At 46.9% G+C, this 25,132-nt stretch overlaps 1 protein-coding gene across 1 annotated transcript in view; it reads left to right on the top strand.

The window, feature by feature from the left end:
* Window positions 1–25,132, top strand: part of CCDC102A (coiled-coil domain containing 102A) — a 57,557-nt gene that overhangs the window by 9,247 nt on the left and 23,178 nt on the right. The window contains exons 2-5 of the mRNA XM_055000139.1: window positions 12,540–13,465; window positions 21,056–21,282; window positions 21,465–21,573; window positions 22,784–22,900. Coding sequence (XP_054856114.1) covers window positions 12,875–13,465; window positions 21,056–21,282; window positions 21,465–21,573; window positions 22,784–22,900 — 1,044 coding nt within the window. The 5' untranslated portion in view covers window positions 12,540–12,874. The remainder of the gene's footprint in view (window positions 1–12,539; window positions 13,466–21,055; window positions 21,283–21,464; window positions 21,574–22,783; window positions 22,901–25,132) is intronic.

The following is a 25,132-nucleotide window of genomic DNA, read 5'->3' as shown; positions in this document are numbered from 1 at the left end:
ATGTTGTGGCGTTTGGCTGCAGCCGTGTCAGAGCCTCTGAACAGCTCAGTGGAAAATTGGCAGGCCCCTTCTCCCCCACCCCCCCCCTCCACTGTCTGCTTGGTGTCTGGCTGCTCGCATCGGGGCCCTTTCATGTGGGCAAAGTTCTTTGGGGACGGGTGAGCCTGCGAACAATTAAGGCAGGGCCCTTTTCCTTCGTGGGATTCCTGTGGCTGTGGGATGAATCCCACGTTTGGAGAATCCTTTCAGAAAGAGGAGGAAAAGATGCGCGCGCGCGCGCGCGCACACACACACACAGAGCCAACATACTCTTCTTGGTCCCCATATGGATCAGGGCAGAAGTGCTGTGTGGGTGCCCCATTCGCTGCAGGATGTTAAGACTAGAGCGAGCGGATTTAGTAGGTAGGTCTCCGTTTCAGAGCCGAGCCCAACTTCATGGGCAGGCTAAGGTGTTTTTGCTGCCTTGGGCAAATTAATAAGCTCTGTTTCCTGCCTGCATTTTGTACTGCAACGTATATTGAGGGCCAAGCTACAAGTGATGAATGACACTTGAATGGCAAGTGAACAGACTCACCTGTATTCCTCCCTGTTCACTTGCACTCCACTTGCGCTCCAGTTGATCACGTAGTGATCACGTAGTGATCAAATGGAGCGCAAGTGAATAGGGAGGAATACACGTGAGTCTGTTCACTTACCGTTCAAGTGTCATTCATCACTTGTAGCTTGGCCCTGAGTCTGTTGCCATGAAAACCCCACCAGGGGTCGCCATAAGTCAACTCTGACTTGAGGGCCGGATTTCATTTCATATACTGAGCAGTCTAACAACGTAATGATCAGGTGATGACCAAGGAACTATTTTCTTATTTTCTTTCTTCACGCCTTCCCTTCATCAACGAGGGCCTGAACGAAATGTGGCACAGGCCACAGCATGCCCCCCTTGGGGGGTTGCACCTGGTCTAGTTTAAACTGGGCTGCTACCTGTGCAAAATAACTCCGAACCCCACAGGGTTTCAGTGAGGATAAAATGGAGCAGGAGAGACCCATATATATGTTGATCCAAGTTCATTGAAGAAAGAACAGTCTTTTTAGAAAAGATGATTTAGAGATAGGAGCAACACAGTGAAGCAAGCTTTCTATTCTGGGATTGTGACCTTGGTTTTTCACAGATAAGCCACCAAGGTTATGCTTTGGACTTTTTAAAAGCAGCCCTATTTCTTCAAGACATTGTCTTCCATTTTGCCAGTTGACAGCTTTACTCCATTTTCCCTGACCTACTGACAATCTATGCTTTTTATTCACTTTGGTATCCCAAGGAGCTTCATATAAGGCAGGTCTTAATGGCCTTCTCCATTTTTACAGTCCCAGGCAGGGGAGTAACCAAAGCAGGAAAATATGTTGAGCTACTGGCAAACCACTGAATAAGGCTGTACTGAGCTGTGTGAGCCACAAGTTGTGCGGGCATGCCCGAAGTTGTTCCGAGTGGTGAACGTGGCCTGAGTGTCCCTGTTCATTGCTTGGAGCATTAAGCCATGGGAAAAGGGCCCTTGTCTTTGATTCTAAATGCCTTCCGTAATTAATAGCCCACGTGGGTTATTTTTATGAAACGAGCACAAACTGGTCACTAGAGTCTTACTGTACTCAATCTTATTGCTGCTCGCTGGCAGACCTTCCCTGGAAAGTCTGCAAAGAGAACCTGTTGCAACGAGTTGCGTGTCATGCCTTGTCCTCTGGGGTTGCTTGTTCCAGAAGATGTTGCAGAAGAGAGGATGTTATTTTGGAAGGGAACTGCCTAAAGAGACTTCCTGCCATTGGCTCCCTCCAATGAACTTGGCGTTTTTGCAGATGGTAGAAACGCTGATGTGCTGGAAGGTCAGATGTCCCCAAGGCCGACGTTGTATGGGTTGACCCCAGGGCTTTTTTTCTGGGAAAAGAGGTGGTGGAACTCCGTGGGTTGCCCTCGGAGAAAATGGTCACATGGCTGGTGGCCCCGCCCCCTGATCTCCAGACAGAGGGGAGTTTAGATTGCCCTCCACGCCGAGGGCAATCTCAACTCCCCTCTGTCTGGAGATCAGGGGGCGGGGCCACCAGCCATGTGACCATTTTCTCCGAGGGCGATTTAAATTTTAAAAAACTCCCCCCTTGTTCCAGCTGACCCAAAGTGACATCATTGTTTGGTCTTGAGTTCCACCACTTCTTTTCGCAGAAGAAAAGCCCTGCATAGAGTCCACCCTCCAAAGCAGCCGTTTTCTGCGGCCTGGAGATCAGTTGTGATTCCGGGAGATCTCCAGTTATCACCTGGTTTATTAGCAACCCTAGTGGAGAACCAGCCTTTTCTGGTGTTTTCCTAGTTGACATGTTTGTGTTGTCCGGGATAAGTTGTTTGCTTGCTGTTCCTTGGGTTCCTCACATATCAAACGGGTAATTCCTCCTCTCTGTAAAGCTCTGGATCTTTTCTCCTCCCCACCGTGCACAACATCCACTTTGACCAGGAAATCCTAAAAGCGTTAACCAGCGGAGCCCATCCCAGATGATCTGCCTCTAGAGCAAACTCTTGGAGACAATGGGGACTCCTGTCCTGTTTGATTTATTTAACGAGCTTAAATATTTGTGCCTGTAGACAGGAGGCGACCAGGTGGTGCTTGACTGGGAATGCAAATCCTCTTTCAACTTTGCATGCCTGGATTTGCAAAGTCCCTTTTGAGACAGCTTCGTCTCCACTCTCCTGATCTTGTGTTGCATTTCTGAAAATACAGGATAGCAACATCTGGAGCGCTCTTAGTATGAGATGGGTGCATGCTTAATTCGGTACTCCAAAGACATAGAGTACTGAAGGAACAAACTAATCGTCATAGCATACAGAAGTTAAGTGTTTTCTTCTGTGACAGTCCATAGCCAGGCCTTCTGGCTAACAAACACTTGGTATTATTTTACATTATTTATAGTCCACCTTTCTCACTGAGACTCAAGGCAGATTGCATATGTAAGTCAATACTTACAATGGCACATTTTATAAACCACGTAATAGGATTAGGATGCAGTAATAAAAGTCAAATAAAAATATGGAACAGAGCTGAAACAAAGTAACTATTAATGTGGCATATTAAACAATGCAGAAATTACATCATAGAATAACGCATACAACAGATAGTACATACTGTGCACAGCAATATAGTCCACAGTCTTTCTCCTTTATTCTTCCTGATTCATTCAGTTATAATTAAGTCCCGTTACCTTTGCAAAAATGCTTCCCCGAATAATTCAGTTTTGCATTGTTCGCAAAATGCCGGGAGAGTGGAGCCCTTCCCAACCTTATCAGGCAGGCCATTCTATAAGTTGGAAGTAGGGCTGCCAGGTCCAAATTGGGAAATTCCGAGATTTGGGGGGTAGAGTCTGGAAAGAGTGGAGTTTGGGAAGGGGAGGGGCCTCAATGGGGTATAATGCCATGGAGTCTACCCTCCAAAGCAGCCATTTTCTCCAGCAGAACTGATCTCTGTGGCCTGGAGGTCAGTTGTAATTCTGGGAGATCTCCAGCCACCCTCTGGAGTCTGGCAACCCAGTCTGGCAGAGCATGTGCACGTACAGGCAGCTGTTGATCTTGCCCATCTGCAGGGTATCACCTGCAAAAGTCTCTGCTCAGTTGAAGCCGTTGTGGCGGAGCATAGGGGAAGAGGGGGTACCACTGATGTTGTAGGCTCTGGTATATCTTAGGAATGATCTTGAGTCTGATTAAGGAGGGAATGAAGAGCGCTTATTCAGAACTACAACTTTGACAGAAAGGAGAGAAACAGAATAGATACTAACTACCTCGGTAAACTGGGAGGAGGGACTTCCGGGAGGAAGCAGGAAGTAGCCTAAAAATACCAATCTGGAGACATACAAGAAGGATCGAAAAGAGGAGGAAAGAAGGATCCTGCTCTGCCATCTCTCTAACTGTCAGACCCGCTGCCCCTTGCAGGTATTCTGTGTCTTCTTCCTTCTCTGTACACAAGACATTGTATTTCCAACTGATGTAAGGGTCCAAGGCTACGAAAGGCTTTGTATTCGATAGCCAGTACCTTGAATTGAACCTGGTAACTGATGGACAGCCAACGGAGTGACTGCAGAATGGGGCTCATTTGTATCGTCTGCCTAGTTCCTGATGATAACCAAGCTGCGGTGTTCTACACCAACTGGAGTCTCTGAGGGCCAAACTACAAGTGACGAATGATACAGGTTGGACACTTGCCAGCTTCCCTCAAGTGTTGATGGGAAATGTAGGCAGCTTGGCGGAATGTTGGACAAGTGACAGTTGAAAAGTCCATTGGACAGTAGTCGGAGAGCCAAGCTGCAAGACCAGGACGCCTACATTTCCCATCAAAACTTGAGGGAAGCTGACAAGTGTCCAACCTGTGTCAGGCATCACTTGTAGCTTGTCCTTGAGTTGACTTAGAGTGGAGACTTATGTAGGGTGCATTACATAAGTTCTCGTAGCATGGATCCAGGGTCCAGATGGGCTAAGTCAAGGTAGAGGGCCATCTTGCAGGCTAAACTAACCTAAAAGGGCATTTCTTGCATTAACTTGCTTCTCCAACGGTAATCCTGGATCCAGTATAACTGCTAAGTTCTTGATGGAGTCAGCGAGGATCAGTTGAACCCTGCTGAAGATGGGAAGCACAAGGTCTTTCAAGATTTCTCCCTTCCTAGCTAGTGTTAGCTCAGTCTTGTCAAGATAAGAGTGTCAGTTTGTTCACTCAAAGCCATTTAACTGCAGTGGACAGGCAGGGATTCAGGACCTCTACTTTAGCAGTCTCCAATGTGGCACCCATGGGCACCCTGGCACCCTCCAACACCTTTCCTGGTGTTGCTGCTGCAGGGACCCCACTTTTGTTTGTGGACCCCACTTTTGCTTTGTGTTGACTTGACTGCCCCAGGTGGCGAATGCAGTCGATGCCTTCGGCAGACACAGTTGATGCATTTTCAAACTTTCTGCCCAGCCAGCGTCTCTCTCTGCAGCCGTCTGCTGCACTGAATGTTTCTTGTTCTTCCAGCAGCTACCCCTTCCTTGTCCTGTCACCTCTAGTGACTTATGCCCTCCTTGCACCCCATCAATTTAAGAAGCCTTCTCTTTCTTCCTGAAGCATTCTAAAATACGGGTGGACGGAGGAGAGCATCCAATGAAGTTGAAGGGCATTAGATTTAGGACAGAGAACTTGGATGATTCCACATCCTAGTCCAACACATTAACTGCTACACCAATTTGGTTCCTGGGATTCCACCTAACAGCTTCTGGGATCTCACCAAGATTTCTCTGCACGCTTTTAAACTAATTGTAAGGACTAAAAAAGGTAAAGGTAGTCCCCTGTGCAAGCACCGAGTTATTACTGACCCATGAGGGGAAGTCGCATCATGACGTTGAGCATGGGCGGCAGTACCGCAGCTTACCACTCTGCACCACGGGGCTCTTTTGTAAGGACTAGACACTTGATATTAAACAAATGAAGGCTGAAGTCCTCAGGATGCTGAATCCAGAGTCAAATTTTGTGGTTGGGCAGGATTGCAGAATATATGCAGCTCTGCACTGCATTTGTTTCTAAGGTGCTTACCGGACTCTGTTGCTATGGTCTACTCATCCAGAATTGGACTGATTCCAATATGGACTGAGAATATCCTTGGGAGAAATGGATCACGTGTGCTGCTTGCAATCTGATGTGGCTGCATGGAACAGCTCCACGGCTCCAGACCCCTGGAAGCACCTTTTCAGCCGGAACTAAATACAGGAGAATCTGATCATCCGCTCTTTCTCCTGTGGATTCAGAGTGTCCCCCCCCCCCCGCCCCCAAAAAGCTGGGAACAGCTGAAAATGATCAGTGTGGGCAGTTGGTAAGCCACAGCTGGGTTTGAATTGGGAAGATCCTACCGATCTTGTTCCCACTCTCAACCGCTTGAGACTTGAAGGCCTCCCCCCCCCCCGCCCTCATTCAGGGCGGCTTTTGCCTCCAGACATTGTGGCCTTACAGACATAAGAGCAGGAGCCTTCTAGTTGGGGGGTGGAGAAGAGGAAAGCAGCTAAGGAATCTGGGCTGGGAAAGACGTGTCTGGGAAAGGCTCCCATGTCTTTTTGGCCTCTGTGGGTGGACGTAAATGCCAGACTGTCTTCGTGAGTGAGGGAGGAAAGCGGGGACTGTTTTTCGCATGACCTTCAGCCAGCTAACAAAGCACAGCCAGTGGATGTAGACTGTGTGAGAAATGGCTACGCTGCTCAAGAGTCCAGGGGGTTGGGGGTCAAGCCCCACACAATTGCCAAGATGCTGAGATCTGGAACCAGCCAAGCCATGGATTAATGGATCTTTACACATGAAGCCTATCCCATCCTGAAGGGTTGGGGTACATAAAAATAGGGTTTTTAAAGTACAAAACAAAGCCCAGTTGAAAAAAAGGGCAGAACTTTAAAATTTCACATCTTCGGTCAAAACTTTGGGTCTCCCAAAGCTTGAACTTTCTACCTTGTGAATTTTGGCAGGGCTAAGAACTATGATCTCCCTTTGTATCCAGAAAAAGTGATATTTCAGGCAGGCTATGCACATTCCTTCACTCCGCCAGAGTTTCACAGAATCCCTCTTGCCCCTAGACCTTGTATGAGATTTTTTAAATAGTCCCTTTTCTGTCTCCTAGCCTCTGTCACCTCTTTCTCTCAGGCTTCTGCCTCTACCATTCTTCAGTTCTGGCTTGTCGAGGCCTTTTCCCACATTCTTCTGTTCCCAACAGGACTGTCTCTTTTTTCCCAACTTGCCAAGAGTATAGAGGTCCTTCTCTCCATATGTGAAGATTTTTCCTCAGGGTGAGCTGAACATTCGCTTCCCTAAAAAAAAATCCTGCACTGCTTGTCAACATTCTTTTCTCCTCAGAAGTTGGATGATCCATGAACATTCCGTTGCATCACACCTGCTCTGCTGAGTAGGGGGTGGCTCATAGACAACAAGTGAGGGACTTATGAGGAATTGCTGGGAAAAGAAAATCCCATTCCCCTTTTTTACCACCCCTTGTCTCCTCCCTCCTGCACCTGATGACTCCCCCCCTCCCCCAATCCCCTCTGAGGGTCTTTACTGGATCTTGAGGTGAGCTCCTTGGTGTACATTGACCTTCTCAGGGCAACCCAAAATGGTGCCTGAACTTTGGAAGTTTTGATTTTTAATTTTTTTTTACTGCTGCATTTGACTTCATTTGCTTCATTTGGGGGGCGGGAAGGGGGGAACCACCAAATGTTGGGCTTTTAATTTTTACAAAGTTAGTTTTTTCTGCAGTCGGTTTGCAAAATCTTCATTCATAGCCTTGGCTGGCTGTGTTTCACAGACTTCATTTTCTGCATGCAGGTCAGCACTGATAATGATAATGAAGCTGAACTACAAGAGAGGAATTACATGAGGATGCACATGTGAAGGGAGTTGCAATGTTAGCCGGGAAGCTGAGTTTTAAAAGAGACCGGGCTTTGTCAATTTCCCCTCTCTGCAGAGCCAGCAAAGATGGATCCTCAGAGGATTTGTTAATTTCCTCTTTGGCTTCTTGAAGGCTCTGTCAGTTTCACCTCCCCTTCTAGAAAGTGAGGAGGAAATTAGCAAACCCTCTGAGGAACCATCTTTGCTGGCTCTGTAGAGAGGGGAAATTGACAAAGCCTTCCCATTGCAACTCCCTTCTCGTGAGTGTCCCCGTGTAATTCATCTCTTGTAGTTTAGCTCAAAACTTTAGGCTAGCATATATGCATAATACTCCTCCCTACTTGCTCGCCGTCTTGTTTAACAAACATTTATGCTGCAAAATAGTCAAAAGTTTCCTCTGGGCTTATCTGCCTGACTTCCAACTGCCTCCTGCCTCATTTTAAACAATAAACCAAGATGGAGCGCTCTGTTTTCTTTTTGGCCAGTGTAGAAATTGTGTGGGCATGTTTAATGACAGCCCCTTGGCAGGCACTGGCCTCAGTCTGTGCTTCGTGGTTTCCGATTCCTGCATGTGTGTGTTTCTCTCTATTTGTATCCTCCTGCATATAATTACCCCTTTCCCTTTGTTTGTTTGTTTCCTCCATGCTAAAAATTTTAACCTCCTAGCCTTTTCCTCCAGTTTTTTTGATCTCCTTCCTATGAATTCCAGGTCAAGTTCCAGGAGTCGGTTTTGCAGGAGTCAGAAATGACATGACTATCACATCATATCCTGGGGCTGTCTTCAGCCCCTTCTTTAGAGAAACCTGCTGGTCCATTTCCAGAACTCTGTTGCAAAAGTCCAAATGAAATCTTTTACAGTAATTGAAATGAGGCCCAATTTGCATTTGCCATTTGAAGATTCTTTTTCAGCCAGCTCCTAAGGGGATCACCTTTTTGAACTATCTCACCAAGGGTTAAAGGTTAAGGAAATGGTGGCCTCATCAAGAGAGATTCTCTGATAGGTGATGGAATATGTACTGTAATGTTTTATCTATGAAAAGAAAACCCTCTTTGGCCCTGAAAGATTTATGAGGAAAGAGTGGTGAAGGTTTTTTTTTTAAGTCCTCAGAAGACGGCTGAGATTTTTATCTATTTAGTTAGTTATTTTCATCTCAGTGGGGACCCAAAGTGGCTTACAACATCATTCTGCCATCTTGCATTTTATCCTCACAACAACCTTGTGAGGTAGGTTAAATTAGGCTAAGTGTATGTGACTGTCCCAAGGTCTCCCAGCGAGCTTCCAAGGCAGAGTGAAGATTCAAACCTGGTTCTCCCAGATCCTAATCTGACACTCTAACCACTGCACCATGCTGGGAGAAAATAAGATAAAGATAACACAATTTATACCAAGGATCCTTCTGTGGCTATTTCTTTTTTAAAGGCAAAACTGTGCTGACCAAGTGAAGTTGTTGGCTTTTCAGAGGATTCATTCCCAGTGAACCTCCTTGAACTTGCTTTTCCTCGTCCTCTATCACTTTGTCTTCATAATGGATAATGGAGTTTCCTGCCTGGGAACTTTGCTCCTCCGGCTCACCATCCTCAGCCATTCCTAGATCTGCTCCCCTTAATGGACCCTGCTGTTTGTTACAATATATGTTTGCGCCTCCATCCCAGAATACTTGCATGGTGTCACCTGCCCGCCCTTCTTCCTTCAGTGGAAACAAGGATTGCTAGGCCATCAAGGCAACCAGCATGAGACTGGAGAGGGGGGCAGGGAGGGGCAGTTGTTGGTTTCCCCAGAATGATATCATGCCACTCTAGGAATTGCCCCAAACAATATGGTTTTACCATGGAGATTCCTGCAATTTCTATAGAGGCGTGACATCACTTCCGTACTTTTCCTGGAAGTGATATTACACCATAGGCACAATGGCCATTTTAAAATCCTACTGCAGCTCAGAATGGTGGCAGGAAATGAGATCTGAAGCAGTGACTTGCCCAGCCACTCTGGGGGACTGGCAACCATAGTGGAAACTGAATCTGAGGAGGACTAAGTATGTGCGTTTCATCTGAACATGCTGTGTTGCCTCCATAGCCCTTCGCTCCTTCTGTACTCTCCAACCTTTATGGAATTTTAGACTGTGACCTCAGGGCAAAGACCTGTAAAATGTTACAAAGATTGATGACATCAATAAATCAAATGTGGGTGGGGGGAAACTCTTCCCCTCCTTCTACCCCAGATGCTCAGGCCAGGATCCGGGCTGCAGCCATTTACTTTCTCCAGTAGATGTAAATGGGAGCCACAGATTTGTAATTTGTAAATCAGCTTCTTCAGCCCTTCCACGGCACCCCAGGGTTATCCTCCCTCACACGGGTATGCAGCCCCACCCGGAGGTTGGGAAGCTTGTGCTCTGTTCTCTCCAACGTCCCTGTGAGGTAGGCACTGGAGTCTCTCTGTGTAGCATGCCACCACCCCTGGATATTTGCCCCCTTCCCCGTACTTAAGAACTTCCCCTTGTACCAGGGCAGCTGCCAGCAGTACTCCTGCTCCCAAGTAATCAGGGCATGCTAGAGGAATCAAGGCGATAATCCTTAACTAAATAACTTCCTTTAGTTCATAAAGGTACCAGATTAAAGGATACTGGCTAAGGAAAATAAAGGAACAAAGAAAAAAATACTAGCTAAAATGAACTTACAGCTTCTTCTCTCTGGTGCCAGTGCAGAAGCTGGCGGGTGAGTATATTGTAGGCACCTGCCACTACATGCAGAAGAGTACACACACAAAAGACAAAGGGACAGCACCACATCTAGCCCACCTACTTTCCGAGGTAGATTACCCAATTCCCTGGTCTCGTCCAAAGGTGTTACCACATCAGAGAGATGGGGATGCTTTCACATTGGGCTATAAGGGATAGTTATCCAGAATTGCTGGTGCTTTCCCCCAGCTGGATGTAGACTGACAGTCTCCTACTGGGTCATCAGCCACTGTCTCTGTCAACTCTGTTTCCATCAGACGTTCTTGATAGGCTTGCTATTCCCCAAGAGGGGGTGGGGGGGTGCCCTGCCCACAGTCTCTGCCCCCCCCCCTCACCACCTGTCACCTGGCCGGCAGGGGGAAGAAAGGAGTGGGAACATGGCGCTGGGGGCAAAGCGGGCTCCCATGTGCTCTGGAGCATGCACAAGGTACGTTCACACCCCATGCGACTTCTCCATGCCCTACCATCAGTGGCGGACCTACATTTTTGGGACCCTGAAGCTTGAACTGTTATGGGGCCCCTTCTCAACCAGCAGCAATAGGACAACAAGGGCCTTGCTGCCCTTGCAAGGACCTCGAGGCCCAAAAGGCAGAGAACGGGGTGGTGGAGTGGAGCCCTTGAAAAAGGGCCATACAGCGAGCCCCTTCCCACCAGCAACGAGGTCTGTGTAACTGCTGTTATCTTATTCGATGGGGTTTTTCCATGGCAGAGCACCATAAATTTTTTAAAAATGTAATCACTTCATCTCAGATTTTGATTAAAATTGCTGTACTGGGTTATCTCACATGTCGAAATCACTTTGGTGTTAAAATGCACAAGCGAGACTAGTGCAGCCTGAACTGAGAATTCAGATGTGTGTTTATGTTTCTGATTGGCTAAGGGCTGAGCTGTAGAACTATTAAGCTGTGCACCAATGAAAGATTCAAGGATCCAGCTGCCAAAATGAAGGTTATGAATAGATTCTGGCGAGATCAGCAAACCCATACAGCTGGCAGTTCGGGTGCTGCAAAAAACCCTCGGAAAATTTGGAAATTTGACCGATTACAGGGACATTTTGAGGCCATATGAAATGGGTATTAGAGCATATTCTAAGGTCACTATTAAGTACTTCAACCCATTGGCTTATGATTCTGTCGCTAAAATAGCCTTATTTTAATAACAAACACTTTAAAAAAATCCATCAATTTTGTTGAAAAAATCCACTCATTAATAAAAAAGTTGCTTAAGCTTCATTAGTTTCATAGTAGATCAGCCTCTGCCCACCATCCCTACCCCCGTTTGACCCCCCCCCCTCCGGGTCCTAGAGACCTTAGTTCTTGACCTGCCTCATTTCATGAGAGAGCTGCAATCAAGGTCACAGCCAAAGTGACGTGGCTGAACCAGATTTCCCCAAACCCAGCCCTGTTGGAGGTCCAGTGTCTCAACCCTATGTCCAATTGCAACTCTTATTTTCTTTCGTGCAAATCAAACCCACTCACTTCTATGGGAGAAAGGAAAACAGCTGTGTGCACACGCCCTCTAGAGGACAGGAGGATACCCTGCAGCAGAAGTACACTGCCCACGTCACCTGAGCTGCGGAAACTGGTTTAATTTTTATTTTGCTCAATGCCTGTCAAGTTTAATGGGAGGAAAGGAATGAGAGTTCCAGTTTTCTCCGTGGCCCCCATTCTTCTCCCCAGCCCCCATTCACCACCCTTCATTATGGAAGGGAACGGGGAAAACTAAAATCAAGGCTATCACATGACAGCCATATTCTTGTATTTCATTTCAATGAAATTCAGCCAAGTCCACTCGTATAGCGTAGTGGCTGTGGCTGAGCAGCAGAGGATCAGCTTTGTATGCAGAAGGTCCCAAGTTTAATTCATGGCAGGGCTTTTTTTTAGCAGGAACGCTGTTGAACGGAGTTCCAGAACCTCTTAAAAATGGTCACATGGCCGGTGGCCCCGCCCCCTTATCTCCAGACAGAGGGGCCACCACCACCGGCCATGTGACCATTTTCGCCAAGGGCAATTTAAACTTTAAAAAACGCCCCCCTTGTTCCAGCGGACCCAAAGTGACATCATTGTGCGGTCTTGAGTTCCTCCACTGAGTTCCACCACCTCTTTTCCCAGAAAAAAAGCCCTGATTCCTGACATTAGTGTTTAAACATGGTCATGGGAACCAGATGATAGGGGAAATCGTTCTTCCTGAGATCAGGAGATGTAGACTATAATAACCTTGGTGGTCTAATGTGGTTTGGAACAAGGCAGCTTCGTATACTCATATTCTTGGGTGCGGTCGAAATTTCAGCCACAGAGGGTCGAGTTGTAATACCCCCTCATTCAGAAAAGAATTCTAGCAATCAAAGGTAAATGGAATGTTTTTAAGTGACATATTCCCCCTCCTTATTTAGGCCTCTGCATCCTCTGGATTCCACGGTTGTGTGAAACTTGACTCGCTAAGACGCACACTCAGAGACAAAGAAAGTCACTTCCCCTGGATTGCCTTCTTTGCTTGCTTTTGGGGGTTGTTGGACACCCTGATTCTCAGCTCCCTATTTTTTTTCCTGACATGGATTTTGGAAAGGGAAGGCCGCAAGGCCTGTGAGGCTTAAAGGATTCCGTGTAATTTTTTAAAAAGCTGTTCTTACTGAAGAGCAAATGGCGGCTTTAGATTCCTCACCAAATGCCTGTTGATGAGCAATTTGACTGCGGTTGCTGTTATCCAAGAACTTGACCTGGAAGAAAAATGAGTCAGAGTTCTCGGCTGGCCGAGTCACCTCAGCTTTCTAAGAGCAGTCTCCTCAACATCTTGGGCAGCCCGCAGCCCGAGAGGATGAGCCTCTCTGATTCCATGCCCCCCACCCCCAAAAGTGGCACCCCCTCCCCGGGGCCACCTCAGCTTCCCTTACTGGGTGCCAGTTGCCTTGACGGCGACTGGGAAAGTCGTGAGGAACTGCGCTTGCGTGAGCTCGAGGAGGCCCGAGCCAGAGCGGCCCAGATGGAGAAGACGATGCGGTGGTGGTCGGACTGTACTGCCAACTGGAGGGAAAAATGGAGCAAGGTGCGTGCCGAGCGGAACAAGGCCCGGGAGGACGTGCGCCACTTGCGCCAGAAGCTGGAGACCTTGACCAAGGAGCTGACCAGCCTCAAGCGGGAGAGGCAGGAAATTCTTAACGAAAACGAGCAACTGGGCAAAGAACTGGCCCGGCTGAAAGGGGAAAGCGAGGGGGAGAAGGAACTGGATAACCGCGTTGCCTCGGAAAAGGAGAGCGAGGAGGTCTCTCCAGAGCAGGAGCCTGTGAGAGATGTGGGGTCTGAGAAGCTGTCGAAAAACAAGGTAAGCGGAGGAGGGACGGACGGGCAGAGAGCCTGACAGGATTTATTTGTATCAAGTATTGATAATCCCGCTTTTCTCCCGATCAACAGGACTCAAAGCAGCTTATGTCATTCAAACCAGCTAAAATCTCCTTTTACAAAAATACGCTATAAATAACGACAGGAGAGCAGGTCATTTGTGTGTGTCAGATGCTGTCAAGTCGCAGCCCCTCAAGTAGTTTTCAAGGCAAGTGACGAACACGTGGTTTGCCAAGGCCTGCCTCTTTGTGGCAACCCTGGGCTTCCTTTGGTGGCCGCCCAGCCTGCTAAGCTGCCTGTATGTGACCAGGTCAGGCTAGTCTGTGCCATCCAGGTTAGGGCAAAGGATCCCGTTAGCCCATCTTAATCTTCACTCACCAGCCACCCAAAACATGTTAGAAAGCTCTGCTTTTCAGCGCCTCTGAAATCTGTGCAAGGTTGAGTCCTTCCTGTTCCATAAACAAGACCATAAACAAGAAAGCAGAAACCGTTCTCACCACCCTATTGGCAGTTCTTCGTTTGGCGATCAGAGCTGTCTCTTGGGTACCTATGGGAGGACCCTGAACCTTGAACTGAGTATGGAAGGAAATTGGCAGCCAATACAGTGATCAGTGTAGGGGGTCACATGTTCAAAATGCTTAAACTCGGGGCTCGTTTCGAGGGGGAACGCACAGGAACGCAGTTCCGGCAGTTCAGCAAAGAGGTCACATGTCAGGTGGCCCCACCCACCTGACTCTCGGCCATTTTAGGCCCGATTCGGCCTGGATTGGGGCCAAAACGGCCTGGATTGGGCCTCTGACGGGTGGTGGATCACTCTCCTGCTCATCAGCGGCCTGATCCTGGCCATTTTGGGCCCCTTTTCAGCCATTTTAAGCCCTCTTTTGCCATTTTGGGCCCAATTTCGGCCCTGAATGGCCAGGATTGGGTCCAAAGCAGCCAGGATAGGTGATGTCAGGGGGTGTGGCATACGCAAATCAGTTATATTAATGACACACTTCTGGTGATGGCAAGAGGCATGACATATGCTAATGAGTTATGCTAATGAGTTATGCTAATGAGTTCCTCCAGCTCTTTTTCTACAAAATGACCCCTGCTTAAACCCCATCAATAATCTATCTGCTGCATTCTATACTAATTGTAGCTTCCATGTTGCCCCTAAGGGCAACCCCATATAGTGTGTGTTATGGTAGTCCAGGCTCAAGGTTACTGTAGCATGGGTTCGTAAAGGTCACTGTGTACCAAGCAAGACCAAAATCTGCAATCTGAAAAACTTATCAAAATAAAATGGTGGCGGAGAGTGCCGTCAAGTCATAGCTGACTTATGGTGACCCATGGGAAGATTTTCATGGCAAGAGACTATCCGAGGTGCTTTGCCATTGCCTGCCTCTGCAACCCTGGTCTTCGTTGGAGGTCTCCCATCCAAGTACTAACCAAGGCCGACCCTGCTTAGCTTCTGAGATCTGATGAGATCAGGCTCACCTGACCAAAGAAATTTGTTGCTGCTTAGGATCCATCGCTCATATGCTTTCAAACTTATTTCCACAGTCATGAGAACCAGTAACTTGTGATTTGTTTGTTCATTAAAAATGAACATTGTGATCCAGTGGTTCCCATGCTTGGCACTGGTGTTTTTCACAAAAGACACACAGCCCTGGCAGCCTTTCCAATACTTGAACTGGCAGTTCAACATTCAGTTGCCAAACACTTCCATATCATTTCCACAGAAGAAGTCAGGTTCCTCTTTATTTCAGAACACCAAAGAAAACCAGAGATGTCTTAAATGTTTTTATATAGCAGCAGAGACCTTTTAAATGCTTTTCTATAGTGGAAAAAGACCTCTTAATGTTTTTATGTAGTACTCTGACTGTAAAGACTGCAAGCCTTCCTAGATCCTAAACAAGGGTTCCTTGGGCACGGCCTGGCTTGCATCTCCCGGGGACACTTCTTAGATTTTGATCATCCTCCTGGTATCTCATCATCTTCACTGCCCGTTTTTTCATGTTCCAGAGAAATTGGGAAATATAGAGCATTGCTTAGCAGCCCTGATGTGATGGCAGGCTGCTGGTGAGAGCTGCCCACTGCTTCCTCGAAGGCAAATCTCTTGCTGTAGCTCGGCGGAAGAGAGTCTGCTTTGCTTACACAAGGTCCCGGGTTCAGTCCCAGCACCTCCAGTTGACATGATCATATTGTTCGTAATGGGAAGAACCTCGAACTGAGACACTGGAGACCCACTGACAGAATAGATCATAGGGACTTCAATAGACCGATGGTCTGACTCTGCATAAGGCAGCTTAAATAAGGGGCCAGGGGGCAGTGGCGGAGCATCAGGCTCCGTCCCCGACATCTGGTAAAAGGATCCGGACGGCAGTGATGTGAAAGACCTCCGAGACCCTAGAGAACTGCTGCCCGTCAGAGTAGTCAATACGGTACTTGATAGACCAGTGTACGGACTCGGTTCATGCTGAGCTGTGCTTCTGAACCTTTTAACAACAGCCCTGAAGGCAGACATTAGTCAGGTGAAGCTTTGCCCTCTAGGAGTCTCTCTACACGATACTTCTTACACGAGGATGCTCAAGTGAAGACGCAATGTCAGCTGGGACATGTAGTTTACAAAGGCAGGATGGAAGGCTCTGTCAATTTCCCCTCTCTACAGGAGGGTCATTTAAAAAGACAGCCTACAGAGATGCTCCTCAGAGGGTTTGTTAATTAGATGACATTAACAAATCCTTCGAGGAGCCATTGGGCTCTGTCTTTTCAAACTACCCTGCTGTGGAGAGGGGAAATCGACCGCGCCTTCGGCTTTTAAACTACGCCTCCTGGCTAACATTGCATCTCCCTTCACTTGATTGTCCTCGTGTAAGAAGTCTCCTGTAGAGAGACTGTAGTTTATCCCTGTGCCAGAAAAGTTTCCTGGGGCATAATGTCTGCCTTCAAGTCTGTTGTGAAAAACCTAAGTGCCGGGTCAGGAAAATTTGACAACCCTCTTCAATGGATGACAGAGGTCTCCAGGGGCCAGCCAGGATAAGTAGCCGCTCTGATTTCATTTGTCAGTTTGCTTCGTTTCATTCACGGCAACCGATACCAACCTCTGAGGACCAAAATACTATAACTGTTCTGTCTCTTAGCTTATCGAGATAGAAGTTGCCAAAGCAAAACATTTTGCTGCTCACGTTTTCTGAAACCCCTGCCTGTTCACACAGGGCCAGCAAAAGGGGAGTTGTGATTTCTTGTCATCCAGAATGACAGCGTCGCTTTCTGTGTCTTAAGCTGCTTGTCTTGGATGTCTTTCTGCCAATTAAAACACACACACACACTCACACAAAACCCCTTTAAATATTTGAGGAAGAAAGATGAGCCTGCGATAATGCCCCTGAAATAACATGCAGTGTCAATTTGTTTCTGGGAGGAGCGGAATACCAAGTAATGAGACAGTTGCATTGTGAGAAAAATGCGGGGAGGGGCCTCCTTCCTGCCATAAAGAGCCAGCTGGTAGACATAAAAAGAAAATTGCTTGGCCTCGAAAGCAAAGGCCTCTAGGAGCTGATCGTGGAGATGATAATTTTACATTTGCAGAATATAGAGTGTCCACACACACACAAAAAAAATAAAAAACCTCCTTCATTGTTCTCCAAGTAGCTAATGGTTTGCTAGATTCCCCCCTCCTGCTTGCACCCTGGGATGAATTGCTGCACATTGCATCGGCTGTAGGATCCGAGAGTGTTATAGCTCTGGGGGTTCAGAGCTGTAATCGGCGTTAAAGGGCCGACCAATTCACCCTCCCATTATATTTATCCTAGAGACCTGTGTACAAAGATCTGCCTTAAGCCAGAGCGTGAAACTCCAAGGTACCTGTGGAGTTAATTACACAATATGTATTTGACTATGAATTGTTGTTGCACATGAGAAATTGAGCACTTGCCACTTTAAATTGTTCTAGTAAATTTTGGATACGCGTTTGACTTGGCGGGTTTTTTCCCCCCTCTCTTGTTTCTGTGCAATTTAGCTGGGTCTTGCCTTTTGTTACATATGCAGGAGTGTGAAACTCGGCTGTCTCCACACTCCTGCCCAGCAACTGTTCAGGAACCTACCTGTCCTTAGGCCAACTGTGAAATATTCCTCTCCCCTTCTCTTTGCTCCTTGTATCCGTGTGGACACACCCCAATCCTGACAACATACTACCTCTCCTCCCTGAGCCCTTTGTAGGTTCTTTCGGCCCAGCCAAATTGTCCAATTTCATTAGAGCAGCTGCTCTGTTTTTTTCCTCCCCAATTTTTCCTTCTTTGTTAGGATGTTCATGAATATTCTGTGACTTCACAGCTGCTCAAACGACAGCTCCTTGTAGTGAGCTTGACGAGTAATAGCACCTTTTAATATTTTCATATGTGTTTCTGAAAATAGTTCGAAGTTGGAGATGGTTAACATTTAGACAATCCTATTATTGTTGATTGTCAGAATTAGCAAGAAAAGTAGTAACTGCTAATTTCTGACATGCATTGGGGTTTTTTTGTATGTGTGTATACCCACACACATAGCATATACACACAGATACATCAAGATGGGTAGCCGTGTTAGTCTGTCTGTAGCAGTAGGAAAGAGCAAGAATCTAGTAGCGCCTGTAAGACTAACAACATTTGTGGTAGGGTAGGAGCTTCTGTGAGTCACAGCTCACTTCTTCAGACAGTGATAGCAAAGCTTGGTCTACTTGTTGTATGTTTCTTCATTGTGTTCCTCTTCACCTCTGAGCTAAGCTACAAGTGACACCTGACACAGGTTGGACACTTGTCAGCTTCCCTCAAGTTTTGATGGGAAATGTAGGCATCCTGGTCTTGCAGCTGTAATGGAGAGCCAAGCTGTAAAACCAGGACGCCTACATTTCCCATCAAAACTTGAGGGAAGCTGACAAGTGTCCAACCTGTGTCAGGCATCACTTATAGCTTGGCTCTCTGATCCTGGTGCTGTGGAGAAGACTGTCAGCGCAGGACCTGGCAGGGCGCCTCAGGTGGTTCCAGGTCATCAGGAGGAGCTGATGGGGTGCCGGGCGCCTCAGGTGGTTCCTGGTGTGTTGGCTCTCTGGAGATGGAGTTCAGACTTGGTTGCTGGGGTCTGCCTGTGGAGTGTTCAGAGGGGCCTGTAGCTAGGAGATCTCCGGGTCTGAGAGGGATTCCTTGCCGTCCGAAGAGCCTGCCCCGGTAGAACCAGAATGAACCATGACCTGTTTTCTACAGGTTCCTTTGCTTCAGCCCCGTCTTGCTACACTGTTTTGTGCCACACCTTGAGAAACCAGATGTGGATAGATAAGATCTACGAATACGCATCAATGGCCAAATTAACTATTTATGTGCATAATAGACCAACAGTTGAATTTTGGGGGGAAATGGAAAGATTTTTTTTGATTACTTAGGCTAAAATTAAGATAAATTAATGTAATTCAATACAAAGATAAAAAGATAAAACACAGGAGAAATGATTAATTAAAATAGTTGATATTAAAGTCTGGGTATAAGTAAGTGACTAAGGAGAGGGAATGAGAGCTATCAGGGGTCATTTCGTAGAAAAAGAGCTGGAGGAACTCATTAGCATAACTCACTAGCATATGCCACGCCTCTTGCCATCACCGGAAGTGTGTCATTGGTATAACTGATTTGCATATGCCACACCCCCTGGCATCACCTATTCTGGCTGTTTTGGACCCAATCCTGGCCATTCAGGGCCAAAATTGGGCCCAAAATGGCAAAAAGGGCTGAAAATGACCGAAAGGGGCCCAAAATGGTCAGGATTGGGCTGCTGATGAGCGGGAGAGTGATCCACCACCTGTCAGAGGGCCAAAACGGGCCCCAAATGGCCAAGAGTCAGGTGGGTGGGGCCACCTGACATGTGACCTCTTTGGGGAACTGCCGGAACTGCGTTCCTGTGCATTCCCCCTTGAAATGAACCCTGAGAGCTATAATACAATTAAGTTGTGCTGTTATGTATTCTGAATATATCCTTCTATAAGCTTAATCTAATTTCAAATGTAGTGCTTGTATGTTTTTATGCATTTTCTATTGTTATATCTTTTCTTTTTAAACAAAATCTTTATATAAATTTTTATTTTTTAAAAAGAGAAACCAGAAGTGACGTCACTCCCCCTCCTTCCTTTGGCTAGGGCCACCCCCAGGCTCCTTCAGCTGGCCCTCACCACTTTGTGTGCCTGGACTGTGCCATAGGCCAAGTGGGATACCTTCCCCTCCCATCATCGTGGTGTAGGCTATCCAGCCACGCCCCAGACGACTCGTGTACAGCCAGACTCTCCCCACCAGCACTCAAGATGGGACGGGTGGTGCTTGATCTTCCGGGGGGGTTGGGAATACCAGCCTGCCCAGCTGGATGATGGTCACCAGCTCCCACCTCTGCAGCGGACACCCCCTCCCTGGCTGACCCAGGATCTTCGCCACCACAGGACGCTTCATAGAAATGAATGGAAGTTGCTCAAGAGCAGTTTACTGTAACTCTCATTCAGTTCAGATGAAGCTTGCCCAAGAGGGCTTCCCGATGGATCGTGTCTTTTGTGCTGCCCATGGAGGAACCTAGCATGGTAGGATTGTCTCTGTTTGTTAATCAATGGAAAGCGGGTATCATTTGGTTGTGCTTCGAACTCTTGAGCAGACCCAAGCACTAGTCCAGTAAATTTGGGTGGGATGTGTGAAAGAGAGATTTCCCAGTGGGTTGTGTTACAGAAACACAAGAAGGCAGCCGTATACCCTGCCCTCCAGATTGCTCCGTCAATATGCTTCATTCTTGCAAACACATCGTCCCTGGCTGAAGTTATGTCCAATTCCTATAGCTCCTGGAGCATTTTGAGGTGTGCATGGCTGTCTGGTAACTATCAAATGTATATCCAGTTGCTTGACCCTACCCACCACTGCGAGCTTTTCCAAAGCAGATTGAGGGAACTGCCACTGGTTGAGCATATTAAAGGACATTAGATAGCCAGACTGGGAAAAAAATCTATCCCTATATCATGCCGAGCTAGATAGACTAACAATCTGACTTGGTAGAGAGCAGGTTCATAGGCTCAGCAGTGGCACAACGCCTGGATTTTTTTAATTGTTGTTGCTGTTATCAGGATTTCTACCTTTTTATTCCAGGCAACATCCCTTGTGCCTTGTAACAATAAAATAAACCCAACTTTCCAAATTTCTGATTCATGAAACAAATAATGCCTAGGACAATTTTTTATAAAAAGTAAAAAATAAAATAGAAAATGCAAGATAAGCTGTCAAAGAGAACGTTAAAAACAACCCAGCAGGAAGGAAGCGGTTTTCAAAGGTCCTCTGGAACAAGCCACTCTTGTAAGGTTCCACAACACTAGGAAAGGTGTTCTTTCCTAGAGATGTGCCAACCTAGCTTCCCACACTGAAGATTCTCTCAGCAGGGCCACATTAGTGACCTCACATCCCAGGCAGATTTTTAGAGGTGCTTAGCACAGAGTGCTCGCAAATTCTTGAGTAGGTTCTTGAAGCCCGATTTTTCTGTGACCGTTTCACATCTTCCTTCCTTCTTTCCCTGCCCTCCTTTCCCACATTATTTGTAGTCCTTGCAGGAGTTTGAATTGATGGAGAACCTTCTAAAAAGTAAACAGGAAGGCTCCGAGTGCTGGGACCAGCGGAGCTCGGTCAGCGTCCGCTCCTCTTTCACCCGCCAAGAGAGGAACCGACTGTTGTGGGAGGACGTCTCGGTCATTGAGGAAGACGCCACCAAAATCACCGCCCTGAAGCTGCGTCTGGATGAGTCTCAAAAAGTGCTGCTCAAGGAGCGGGAGTGAGTGCTGCTTGTGGTGTCACTTCCTGTCTGGTGCCGCCAGTGACATCACTTCCTGTCTGTTCATGTGATGGGAGGGGCATCTTGAGCCTTTGCAGTAAAGCAAAGTTTTCCATCAGGGGAGGCCGTAAAGGTCTGGAGCCCAGCAGTACGGCTCTGAGCATTTCTCTTCTCTCTTCTAGGGATAAGCTGTCCCTCAGCAAGAACATTGAGAAACTGGAAGGTGAACTGAGCCAGTGGAAGATCAAATTCGAGGAGCTGAACAAGAACAAGCAGGAAGTGTTGAAGCAGGTGGGCAGCCTCTCGGCCTTGCAGCCAAGGGCTCTCCAGACTGTGTGGGATGTCCTAGCATTTTTTTTAAAAAGGGCACTGTGGCGCAGAGTGGTAAGCTGCAGTACTGCAGTCCAAGCTCTGCTCACGACCTGAGTTCGATCCCAGCGGAAGCTGGGTTCAGGTAGCCGGCTCAAGATTGACTCAGCCTTCCATCCTTCCAAGGTCGGTAAAATGAGTATCCAGTTTCCTGGGGGTATAGTGTAGATGACTGGAGAAGGCAATGGCAAACCACCCTGTAAAAAATCTGCCAAGAAAACATCGTGATGCGATGACCCCCCATGGGTCAGTAATGACTCAGTGCTTGCATAGGGGAGTACCTTTACCTTTACCTCTTTTACTGTGGTAGCAGACCAATGATCCTACAGCTCAATCACATACGGTCACTACCTTGCTTGGGAAAACTGTCCAGGCTAGCCTTGTCTGAGCTTTGGAGATGGCAGTTAAACAGGAGTGTTCCCGATCCTCCAAGACTTTACTAGTTCTACTGTCTGCTACCAGTGAACGATGTGGTGTCATAGCTAGGATGTTAGGCTTAAAGGTGGGAATCAATGCCCTGTGGGTGAGGGCGGGGGGGATGGGCCAGCCATCATTCAGAGATGGCCCGATGCTTAGTTATTTATTCCATTTCTATACTGCTTTTCCACACTGTTCGAAGTGGTTTACAGTAAAACAATTTTAAGCATTAATTATATCTCTCCTCACCCCTGCAATTTCCAATATTAGACCCAGTTCTTAAGTCAGCATGAGGATGGCAAATGAAGGAAAAATCTAATAACTTTATGCACTTTAATACCTTTATGTGCTTAAATATGTTCTTAAAATCAACCGGCAATGACATTTCCACTGTCATTTTTATCTTGATTCAGCATTTTTGAGAAGGTGCCCCCCCATGCTCAGATTTATACAAAACTACATTTTAAAGCAGCTTATCCTTTCCCCTTTTAAATAGTTTTAAACTGTGGTGAAACATTTGCATCTGAGAACAAGGTGGAGTCCTTCACGGGCCATTTAACCATAGGAGAATTCCCTATCGGCACAGCCTTCTGCACTCACCAAATCCAGATGTGCCAGGGGACCTGCCTTCTGCCCAGTTAAGATTTTAAAGCACTGGTGTGTGACTTACTTTGCAGCAGAGAATATCTAGCTTATTTTTTTTTTCTTGCTGCAGCTGAACATTCTTAAGGAAATCCACCAGGACGAGCTAGGGCGCATCTCAGAAGATCTGGAAGATGAACTGGGAGCTCGATCAAGTATGGACAAGAAATTGGCCGAGCTGCGGTCAGAGGTGAGAAACGGGGTGTTGCGTTTCACTGGAGCGCTCAGTCCTGGATCTGCTGAGTCGCTTACGGTCTCCCATCACATACCCACTTGCCTCATTCAAATTTAATGACAACTCAGCATGAGATGTCCTTGGGTGGCTCTGCTTCTACGAGAGCACAACGCTGTGCCTTTTGACTCTTTGTGTTTGGTGTGTTGAGTTGCTTGCTTGCTATCACAGCACCTCAAGAATTCTGTGAGGATTTCCTGGGATCTTTTCAGCCCAAGGCACTTTAGAACATCTGCATTATGTTCCTGGGAAAGAAGCTTTTATTATCTGTAGTAGCAAAATAGAAAAGAGTCCAGTAGCACCTTTAAGACTAACCAACTTTACTGTAGCATAAGCTTTCGAGAATTACAGTTCTCTTCATCAGGTGCATGGAGGGTAAGAAGAAACTGGTCAGATATAACACAGGTACCAGACCCAGATGCCAGCTCTGCCCTCATATCTACCCAAGAAATACAATTACAGGACCCAATGGCGTCAACCACACTGTCTCTGGCTCTTACAGCTGCTCATCCTCCAATGTGATATATGTCCTCATGTGCCAACAATGTCCATCTGCTTTGTACATTGGACAAACCAGCCAACCTCTGTGCAAAAGAATAAATGGACACAAATCTGACATTAAAAATGGCAACATCCAGAAACCAGTGGGAGAACATTTCAATCTACCAGGACATTCCATCAAGGACTTAAAGGTCACTGTAGTTCAACAGAAACATTTTAAAAACAAAATCCAACAGGAAGCTGCTGAATTGGAATTCATATGTAAATTTGACTCAAGTCAGGCTTGGATTGAATAGGGACTATGAATGGTTATCTCATTATCAGAAGTAACTTGATTTCATTATCAGAAGCAAACTGATCTGATTATCAGAAGCCACTTGTTGCATCTACTCCCCTCTCCACCTATATATCTGACCAGTTTCTTCTTACCCTCCATGCACCTGACGAAGAGAACTGTGATTCTCGAAAGCTTATGCTACAGTAAAGTTGGTTAGTCTTAAAGGTGCTACTCGACTCTTTTCTATTTTGGAGATTCTCTGTGTGTCTAGGGTTCTCCTTCAAAATAATGGCTTCTACAACTTCCTTTTGATAGCTAGCAATGATTTATGGAATATGGAACTTCCAGCACTTGGGGGGGGGGGCGGATTTCGCATTGCATGGAAATTTTTTTTTAAAAGTAAATCCTTTGCACCACACAATGAGGTTTACTAACTCGTGGCAAGTACTCACATTGCCAAGCAGCAATGTAGTAAACTGTAACAAGAAGACTAGGCCATAGAAGTCCAACATTCTGTTACATCACAGCATATTGCAACGAATCAGAATCCAGGGTGGGGATATGCAAATAAAAGGGTGGAGCTATGTCGCTGGGAGAGGGCTCGGTTCTCAATGGTTCCCACTTAATTCTGCATGCTCATAATCTTGGACAGAGTTGAAGGGGTTGAAATTTGCCTCTCAATCAAACTCTGGGTTTATTAGGGAGACAGGGTAGGTTTAGTCCTGTGTGGTTGCATCTTTAGTTTCTCCTGTGTAAGTGAATAGTCATCATCCACTCCTAGGGGAGATTATGGAGCTTTGCATTTAGGTAAGTTGATGCAGTGGGAGCAAAAGAGTCCTTCTGGGCTGGCCCACCCTTCCCTGAACAAAGTAAGTAAATACCATGTGCAGGGGTCATTTCGTAGAAAAAGAGCTGGAGGAACTCATTAGCATAATTCATTAGCACAACTCATTAGCATATGCCGTACCCCTTGATATCACCAGAAGTGTGTCATTAGCATAACTGATTTGCATATGCCACACCCCCTGACATCACCTATCCTGGCTGTTTGGGACCCAATCCTGGCCATTTAGGGCCGAAATTGGGCCCAAAAGGGCGAAAAAGGGGCTGAAAATGGCCGAAAAGGGGCTCAAAATGGTAAGGATCGGGCCGCTGCTGAGCGGGAGAGTGATCCAGCACCTGTCAGAGGCCCTATCTGGGCTGTTTCAGCCCCAATCCAGGCTGAAATGGGCCCAAAATGGCCGAGAGTCAGCTGGGCGGGGCCACCTGACATGGGACCTCTTTGGGGAGTCAGTTCCTCTTTGGGGAACTGCTGGAACTGCATTCCTGCGTGTTCCCCCTCGAAATGATCCCTGACCATGTGGATTGACTGTGCAGTCGAACCATTGGCCTCAGCCTGTGTGTCTTCAACG

The sequence above is a fragment of the Eublepharis macularius genome, chromosome 16 (genome assembly GCF_028583425.1).
Source record: "Eublepharis macularius isolate TG4126 chromosome 16, MPM_Emac_v1.0, whole genome shotgun sequence".
Lineage (NCBI taxonomy): Eukaryota > Metazoa > Chordata > Lepidosauria > Squamata > Eublepharidae > Eublepharis > Eublepharis macularius.
Note: the sequence above shows the minus strand (reverse complement) of the source record. Positions and strands in the feature narration are given on the sequence as shown.